At 63.0% G+C, this 9282-nt stretch overlaps 1 protein-coding gene across 1 annotated transcript; it reads right to left on the reverse strand.

The window, feature by feature from the left end:
• Nucleotides 1-689: 689 nt before the first annotated feature.
• Nucleotides 690-8586, reverse strand: BESB_083790 (tetratricopeptide repeat-containing protein; the record flags this gene model as incomplete). The annotated part of the gene is made up of 8 exons (XM_029366729.1): nucleotides 690-1784; nucleotides 2097-2299; nucleotides 2847-3030; nucleotides 3445-3522; nucleotides 3869-3958; nucleotides 4220-4396; nucleotides 4677-4794; nucleotides 5306-8586. 8 exons carry the CDS (start codon nucleotides 8584-8586, stop codon nucleotides 690-692), a joined length of 5226 nt encoding a protein of 1741 aa, XP_029217189.1.
• Nucleotides 8587-9282: the final 696 nt, after the last annotated feature.

Consider the following 9282-nt stretch of genomic DNA (forward strand, 5'->3'; position numbering starts at 1 on the left):
GCAGAGGCATGTCGCGAGGAGTTGCACTCGATGTAGAGGGTAGCTGCAAACCCGACAAACGAGCATTCACGACGAACTCAAGCCACGAGGAAGGGGAGGGGGGGATTAGTACGGTTCATAGATCGGGTGCGCTGCCGGTTTCACTACATCCCGTGTAAACGAGTCGTTTGTAAATTGGTAAGTTGGCGCTGTGAAGTGTCATCTGAGGGGTAACTTCCGGCAAAGTGCCGCCTTTAAGACGAGCGAGTGTGTGCGCTGAGGGCTTGCCCGAAAGCGAAGAAGGGCACGAACCGCGGTGCCGCGCAGAGACCGGTAATCGCATCTATATGTGACACGAATCAGCAACGCAAATAGTCCTGAGCTTTCTTTTCGGATCGCTGAGAGAGAACCTGATTTCGGACACCACAGTCTCGAAGTCACTCGAGAGGCGGACTAGAGATCAGTAAAAGAATTTGACACAGGCCGTCGCGGAGCGCCGCTGACAGCGCCCCAAGAAACCCTGCGCAGCGAGGATGCGCTACCTGTCGAATGTGTTCCGGCGGAAAGGTCGCGCCTGCAAACGGCGCCAACTCGGATCGCTTTCTCTAGTTTCACAAACCGACAGCATCCATGTGCGGCGTCTGTCGGTTACAGGGAGGGTGGGCGCCCTGTCCCGGGCACGGACGAGAGTCTGGCTTCGAATCACATCGCTACTGCTTCGGGTGCTCTAGGCTTTCCTCTTGATCTCCTTCTTCATCCACGCGCCTTCTCTTGGTCCTTTCTTCTTCCTCTTGATCGAGCTCTCCCTGCGCCTCTGTACCGAACTGGCCATTTTCCTCCAGTTCCTCCTCTTCTGCCATGGGGCGCTCGTCTTCACTCTCTGCGTGACGACGGTGTTTTTTCTTCTTCTCCTTCTCTCTCTTGCGCTTCTTCTTCTCCTTTTTATGCTTCTTGGCCTTCTTCCGCGCCTCGTCCCTTGACTCACCGTCCTCGTCCCTCAACTCCGCGTAGTCGTCCTCCCCCCCCTGCCCCAGCTGCTCCGCCTCGCCGCGCTGTGCAGCCTCTTCGAGCCCATGAACAAAATCGTGGTCAGGCGACCTTTCGGCCGAAACACCCGGGGTCTCCACGGCATCGGGATGCTCCACGCTTCCTCCCTCTTGTCGCCTGACTTCGGCGGCTGCCTGCCGAGGCGCCTCTCCCTCCTCCTCGAAGTCTGGCGACGGCGCGTCTTGTTGCCCGGCCTGCCTCTCCTCGCTAAAACCGCGTTCATTCTCGCTCAGCTCACGCTCGTCTTCGTCTGGCGCTTCGGATCGACTGTCTTCATCTTCTCCGCGGTGGCGTTGTTTTTTCTTCTCCTTCGTCTGTTTCTTCCTCTTCTTCTCCTTCTTCTCGCGGTGGCGCTTCTTCTTCCTGTCCCGTCGAGTCTCTTCTTCGCCATCGTCGCCGCTCTCTCTCTGTTTCCTTCGCCGTTCGCCCTCGCGGCGACCCCCATCCACCTCGGGGTCGCTGTAGTCGTCGTCCTCGTCGCCCTCGTCATTCAAAAATTCGCGATCGTCGTCATCCTGGGTACGACTCCTCTTCTTCTCGCTCGTCGCGGCCTTTCCACGCTTCTTGCCGCCGACTTCTTCCTCCTCTCTCTTCAAAGGCAGCGTCGCCGCAATCTCCTTGGCTTCGCGCATCAGCCGCTCGGCGAGCTCCAACTGCCTCTCTTGTTCTGCTTCTTCCTGAAGGAGCTTCTGTTGCTTCTTCTCCTGCGCCGAACGCCGCAGCTCCTCCTGGTCGCGCCGCTGAGCCTCGCGCCGCTCCTGCGAAAGCAAGCCCCACCCACACCCACAGAAAGCAAATGACGATTCCTTTCAAAATCATGTCCCCAGCCTCTCCCTCCCTCTCCCCCCCCCCCCCCCCCCCCCCCCCCCCCCCCCCCCCCCCCCCCCTGCTCCGAGACAGAAGCACGCGGAAGACGCGATACGCATGAGTCATTATGCCACTCTCGCTCGACAGGTGGACGAGCTGGCGACCGCCAGTCGGTCTCCTTTCGCATTCGCCGTATATGAACATACACATTTATACAAAGTTTAGTAAAACGCTGCTGGAGCGTCTGCAGATGCAAGTCGTACCCGTTGCTCTTTCCAGTTCTGTTCAATGAGCGGCAGGCTTTTCGTCAAGTGCGGCAGAATTTTGTCTTTGCTCTTCAGCAGAAGCGTCTCGAGCTGCTGCAGGCTCGGGAGCTCCTCTGCGCCCTCAGGCGCGATTGCCACTCTGCCATCCGAGCGTGCGGCATTCGACTCCAGACTCCCCAGCGCGCTTGGAGGCAAAAGTCCTGCATATCCGCGACGAAACAGAATCATGAAACCGAGGAAGGAAGGCTTGACGTTTGTGTTTGGTGCGCTGATCGAATATCTATGCACACGTATATATATATATATATATATATTTATAGGCGCATATCGATGCCTGTTCAGCTGCGTAAGCGTCAAGTGGGTGCTCCAAAGAGTCCCGCAGGAGTCCACAGCATTAGTTTCCCTCAGGGGCGGAGCCGCTTGTGCGCAGATACGCTGAGCGACGCATGCCTGCACGGACGTAGATCTGCACTTCTGCCGGTGTATCCCTAGGCCTCTCTGCTGCCACAGGCAGTCCGGCGAGGGCAGCGTGATCCCTCCGGAAGCCGACGGCGTTGCTTGTGGCGTTCTAGCGCCGCGCAGACCCCTCCCTCCCCTAATTCCTCTTTTTTGCGTTTCCTCTGTGGGAGGCGTCTGTGGCCTCCGCGAGGTGCTGCGGCCTCTCTCCCTCCGCAGGCAACTGCTTCGCAGTCAGGCGACCCCGCGGCTACGGGCTGCAGCCCGAACTCGCCGGCTGAGGGGACTCACCGTGTCGAACTTGCTTCAGCGTGTGAGGGTCGAGGTGGCCCCAGCTGCGTTTGGCGTGCATCAGGCGGGTCAGAAGCTGCACATTCGCCTGACACATGCAGAGGAGGTCACGCATCACCTGCGGGTCCTGCATCTTGTCGCGCAGACGCAGGTCGCTACAGACGCGCGCGTCCATGCACACGACCTGCAGACAACGCAGAAGGAGACAGAGAACTCCACGGTGCACGCAAAGTGCAAGTCGCGAACAAAGCGGCGTCCCAGCCGCGTCTCACGAGACAGAGACGCGCGAATCGGTCCTAAACCAGACACAACCTGGCAAGCCCCCCACACGCAGAAGCACTCGAGTCAACAGTCAGCATTTCCCTCTGCAAACCAAGTCGCCTCCACAGGCCAAATTCATGCAGCGCAAGCATCTACACTGTTCGCGTGCGCCCTTCGCCGGTGGGGCCAACTTGAGACGAGGACGCCGCCGCACCAGGCCACGCCTCGCCGCGGACTCTGAGGCTGCTGCCCTGAACCCTAAACCCTGACCCGCCGCCACGCCGCCACGCCGCCACGCCGCCACGCCGCCGCGCCGCCACGCCGCCGCGCTGCCTACCAAGTTGTACGCCACGCGCAGGTCGTTCGGCCACCGCTGCATCGCAGCCTGAAGCACGAGAACTGCGGCGTCGAATTTCTGCGAAAAATGCAAAAAAGGGAGGTGGCACGCACAGCGGCTGACGCGGCGTCAACTGAACCAGTCGGCGAGTTTCACGGCCACGGAGCAAGGAAGACGCAGCAGCGGACGACCCACACGGGAAAAGAGGGAAGAAAACGCGCAGGCAAGCAGACGACCCTCCAGGCGAGCGCGGCCTCTCGGCGAGCCAGACAGTCAGATTGAACAACGGAAAAACGCTCGCGGCGCTTTCAGCCGCCGGCAGGTGCAACAAGCCTAAGTCTCAGGCGCTCCAGAGCGTCTGCCTCCGCAACCTGTTCCCCCCTTTCCCCCCCCCTCGAAGAGACTCAGGATCCCAGAAGCGTACCACGCAGTCGTACAGCAGGCGCCCCATGAGGAGGTAGAGGTCCTTCTGCATAGGCGACGCCTCCAGCGCAATCATCAGATGCCGGAAAGCCTGCGAGAAAAGACACAGATACAGCGTCAGCGCCTCCTCACCTGCAGGACGCAGCCCAGCCCCGAAAATGTCGAGCCTAAAATCCCGCAAAAAGCACGCGAGGGCATACATATATTATACATACATATATATATATATATGCATTAGCGTATTCAAGTACGCAGATTTACCACGCATAGATCTACGACTTAAGTAAATAGGTCGCGAGCGAAAGGTGTGCGGGGGCCTCCTGCCTGGCGCTTGCCAGAGGGCAGCACTTACGCGATGGAGCTTCTGATGGTCGGCCTTGGACACATCCTGCGCCAGGCTGATATCCGGGCGCTCAGTCAAGGCAAGCGCCGCCAGGAGCAGGCCGCAGTTGGTGTGAACCGTCGCCTTCAACTCGTTGTTACACCCCGCACACTCCAGCAAAAGCCGCAGCATGCTGAGAGCCGTTTTCTGAACGCATGCAGCGAAAAACCGGAGACTGCGTCTGCACACCAGCCATGCACTCAGCACTTCCGTTTCCCTCCCCCCCCTCCCCCTCCCCTCTCCGCGTTTCATTCCCGCGACGCCGCATCTGCCAGTTGCTGCCAGTCCGCAGAATCCGTGTACCGATAAATCTATACGCATTTCCAAAGAACTATCCGGCGTCTCGCGGTCTTCCGCGGCAGCCAATCGCGAAATAAGCCAGTTGTCTCCCATGCTTTCCGCAAGAGTGGAAGAACGACAGACGTACCGTGAGATTCTCCTCAGCCAGAAGTACCGCGAGGCCATTCGCTGCGTGACAGTTGCTCAAGGAGGACTGGAGAGAGAGAGTGAAGAAGTAGCGAGACTCCGCGAGCGCCGCGTTTGCCCTACGAAGCAACGCCAGAGAGCGCCCAGAAGCGCAGCGCCATGAACACACCAGCCCAGCCAGCAAGACCGCTGGGCGTCACTCGGAAGAGTGACGCGTGCGCCTCAGAAGAGCGGGGAAGGGGGGCTGGGAACTTGACTTCTAGCTCAACATCCCTTCTCCTCTCAACCGATGCACACATGAGAGTTGACGCCTCTCCAGCGACTCCGACGCTCAACAGGAACGCAGCGTTTTCACGGAAGGCAGCCTGCGTCTCACGTGTCGTGCTGCATATACGCGTATTTATCGGGGTCGCGTTGGCCGCGGCTGCAGCCTTCCAACCTCTTGACGCCGGGGTATGGCTTACGCCGTGGAGCCCCTCCGGCATCTGGTGTGACTCGCACATTCCTCCGCTGTATCCAGGAAGCCATTTCTTTGCACCTCCCCCGCACTCGCTTCCCCACCCCCCGCCCTCCGCCCCGCCGGCCCCCGCTTCTCAGCCTGGGTGCCACACTGTGTCCTACGTCGCCTACTTTTCGATGCTCTGCTGTTGCAGCAGGCGCTTCGCCTTCAGGCGCTGCAGGACTGCGACGAAGGTGAGCGCGAAGGGGTCGCGTTCGCCGGCACGGTTTTTGAGGCCAGCCACGCGCTGGGCGGCCGCCAGGGCAGCCTCGATCTTGCCGCAGCCGGCGAAGACTTCCGCGAGCACCAGCGCGGCGTCCGGCGAGCCGCTGCCTCCGCGGGCGCCGCCAGGATGGAACGCCGAGAGCGCAGCAGCGACGCCCGTCGCCCGCGCTGCCTCGCACAGGCGCTTGGCAGCCAGCACGTCGCCGCGCTCGGCGGCCAGCCGCGCGCGGAGCAGCCACGCGGAAGGCACAGACACCGACGCGGTCGCCTTAGCTGAGCCACAATGCGCCGCGGCGGACGACGCCGGCGACCCACACAACTCCTTGAGGTACGCGCTAGCCGAGCTGTACGCGCCCAAAGAGGTCAGCACGAGCGCGAGGTTGAAGGCCACCAGCTGACGCAACGCACACATCGAAGCCGCTGCAAACACAGACGTCTTCCCCTCACCGCCAGCCGCCCCGCGGCTCCTCGACGCGGAGGCTAGGGCGGCGGTAGACCGGGCGCCGTCGGCCGCGCCAGGCTCGCTGCCAGACGAACCGCCGGCCGTCGCCTGAGCTCCGCCTCCGCGGTCCGCGGAAGCGGCCTCTGCTCGGGGCTGGTAGGTGTCCTGGCTTTCGCCGTCGCTCGCCGAGAGCTGCTCCAGCACACGGGAAAGCAGCGCGCGCGCCCTCTTGGGACGGTTTTCCGCGAGATACAGGACGGCCATGTTGTTCAAGAGTTCGAGAGGTACGCCCTCGGGCAAGGCGACGCGGCCTGCCAGCACTGCCTCAATCCCTCCTGCACTGCTGGTCGCGTCGCTTTCTTCTCCCTTGATCGCGCCGGTCGCCATCTCTACATCCTGCGACACCCGCGCGGCCTCGCCGCCTCCGTGCTGCTGCAGCTGCCTCACGGCAAGGAGGACGATTTTTTCATACGCCTGCAAGCAAGGCCTCTGGAAGCGCAGGTCTTGCCCGGTCACCACCAGCGACTCGTAGCATCGCGCCAGGAGCATCCACGTGACCGGGTCGTCTTCGTTCGCTTCGGCAGCTTTGCTCAGTTCCTGCAGCGCGCGCTGGTACAGGCGCAGACACTCCGTGATACCTGCGCCGCCCGGTATCCCTCTTTTCGCGGCTTCGGGTTGCGCCTTGCTGTCTGCAGTGGCCTTCGCGTCGTCGCCGTCGCCCGGCGTCCCCGCCGCTCCCCACAAGCCCCGGAGCTCCGCCTCGGCAAGCAGCGCGCAGCCCATGAGGCGGCGCAGCTCGAAGTTCCGCGGCAGCATCCGCAGGAGGCTCTCCAGCAGCAGCTGGGCCTCCTTGATGCGCTCGAGGCCGCCCAACAAGAGCAAACACTGCGCGAGACGAAACACAGTCGCCGGGTGGTGGGGGCGCAGCTGCTGCGCGCGCCGCAGCTCGCCGACCGCGCGCCACGTCTGGCCCTGCTGCTGCAGCAGCCAACCAGTCAGGTAGCGCTGCTCCCCGAGCAGCTCCAGCGAGAAGGGTGCAGGCTGGGCGACGCGCAGCAAGCCCTCCGCTTGCCTCAGGTCGCCCGCCAGCAAGCAGCGCGCTGCGAGCTGCAGCAGAATCGAAGCCTCACTAGGCGCGCGGCGGTGCGCAGCGAGGAGGAGTTGCTGCTGGTCGCCGTGGTGAGAGGAGCTCGCGGGCAGCAGCAGGGCGATGCCGCAGAGAGCCCCGTGGTGCGAGGGGTCGACGGCCACTGCGCGCTGGAAGGCGCGGCGCGCCTCTGCGTGTCTAGACAACCGCAGGAAGCACATGCCTGCCGCGAAACGCAGATCTGCGGCGTAGCGTCTGGGGCAGAAGCCGAAGAGACGGGCCTTCCCAGAAGCAGCCCCCGCCGCCGACTGCGAGCTTGCCTCTGAAGAGGCGGAGAGACGAGACCCTGCCGCGGTCGAAATGAGGGCTCGCACCTCGGGCGAGTCGCACGAAGGCGGTGTTCCCGCAGGCGGCGCAGGGGGCGAGTAAGCAATCAAGCGACAGTAGTATACCAACGCGTCCTCCCATCGGCGCTCGTAGACCGCGCAGCTCGCCAACCCCAGCAAAGGAGCCGCGTGCAGCGGCGTATGCACCGCGGCCAAGCGGAACAGCTCCTCGGCGCCCTTCAGCTCATTCAGACTCTGTCGCTGGAGCAGCAGCTGCTCCTGCTGGGGCTGCAGTCCAGCGAAAGACTGCGACAGCTGCGCGCCGTCGCCGGCGTTTGCAGCGCCCAAACGCCCCGCGACGCCCCCGGGTGCCGCACCCGCGCTCCCGACGGAGGGCGGGACGCCGGCGAGTTGTCCGCTGGTCACCGCGGGGGGCGTGGCGGCCGCAACGTTGAGGATGAGAGCCTTGGCGATCTTCAAGAAGGCCGCGCAGTTGATAGAGAGGAGGTTCGGGTCCTTGCGCATGAGCAGCGGGACGTCGACGCCGCCGCCTTTCTTGCGCGAGGCCTCAGGCAGCCCCGCCGCGGCTTCCGCTTTCTGCCGCCACTCCTCGCTCCTCAAGAGCTCTTCGTGCCGCGTGACCTGGTCCCGCGCCCGCAGCGCCGCGTGCGTGTGGTGAGCGGCCATCGCGGCGTCGATGAGGACGCGCCAGTCGCCGTCCCAGCCGCCCGCAGACGTCTCTCCAGGCCTCAAGGCGTCGGCGGCGATCTCGTCATCTCCGGCGGCGCCGGCGGCGCCCTCGCAGTGCGGAGGAGGCGACGCGCCATCATCGCCCTCGCGGCCCGCCCGCCGTGGGGCCGCAAGGCGAGCGGAGGCCGCGGCGAGCGGGGGCACGGGAGGCAGCTCGGCGAGAGGCTGGTTTGAGATGTCGCTGTTGGAGTACAGCACAGTGTTGGCGCAGTAGTCTGCGTCCTGGAGGATGGAAAGAAAGGAGGACACGTTGTGGTTGGCGTGGTAGTGCAGCGCGCAGTCGAGCCAGTGATGCAGAACACAGACTTCTCTCTTGAGCATCTCGCCAATCAAGCGGCATTCAGACTCGTCTACAAAAACCGACGCCCCTTTGGGCACGTCGCCCTCCGAGTCGCGGCCGCCGGCCTCTTGGTCCGCGGCCGCCCCGCCAACAGACGGAGCGGAGAGCTCATGGGGAGGCGCTGCGGACAGAATGACATGCGTGTTGGTATCTTTGATCGGGAGGTACAGGAGCTCGGAGAAGGCACCTGCAGGTTTCCCCTGGCTAGGCAGGAGAGCGGAAGGCAAAGACGACTTCGCCATCTTGCCAGAATCTGTCCTCGTACGGAAACAGGCCGACGCAACAGCGGAATGCTTCACGCCGAGAGGCGGAGAGGGCCGCGAAAGACCTAGACCGAATTCAGAAACAGAGATACAATATCGACGCGCCGAAACGGCACCGCGGTCAGGGGCAGACACAGTCAACTGGGAGAACTCAGCAGCTGCAGCCGAGCAGCAGCGTGCAACTGCAGCGCGCGGTCATCGCATTGTTCTCGAAGCCTCGCCGCCGACGCCATGCTCATGATGGCCTTCCCGAGCGCCGTCCGCGCACTCTGGGTGAAGTCGCTGGACGTGCCGGCGATCAGGTCCGCAAAACGAGTCTCACGCAACGCAGGGTACTGAACCAATCAACTCTACGGGTGACCGGCAACGGGAGCGTTTTCGACTCTACGCGGTTGGCCTTCTTCAGGGCCTCGCGAGGTTGCAGCAAGATGCAACGATGCAGAGACGACAGACTTTGCGCCAGGTTTAGGGAGAGAGCAGACAAAACGCCGGCGTGATGCTCACGGGACAGAGCGCGCCGAAAACAAAAGAGCAAGACTGATGGAACGAGACTACAAGGAAAAAAAAGCAAAGGGCCCGTTGGCGCTTGAGCCAATGGCTTCCGCCGCCTTGCTACTAGACGCGGAAACGCGGGAGTTCGTACGAGTTGAAGGAGCGCAGAGACATTAGAAAAAG

This window comes from Besnoitia besnoiti, chromosome VIII (assembly GCF_002563875.1).
Source record: "Besnoitia besnoiti strain Bb-Ger1 chromosome VIII, whole genome shotgun sequence".
NCBI classification, from domain to species: domain Eukaryota; phylum Apicomplexa; class Conoidasida; order Eucoccidiorida; family Sarcocystidae; genus Besnoitia; species Besnoitia besnoiti.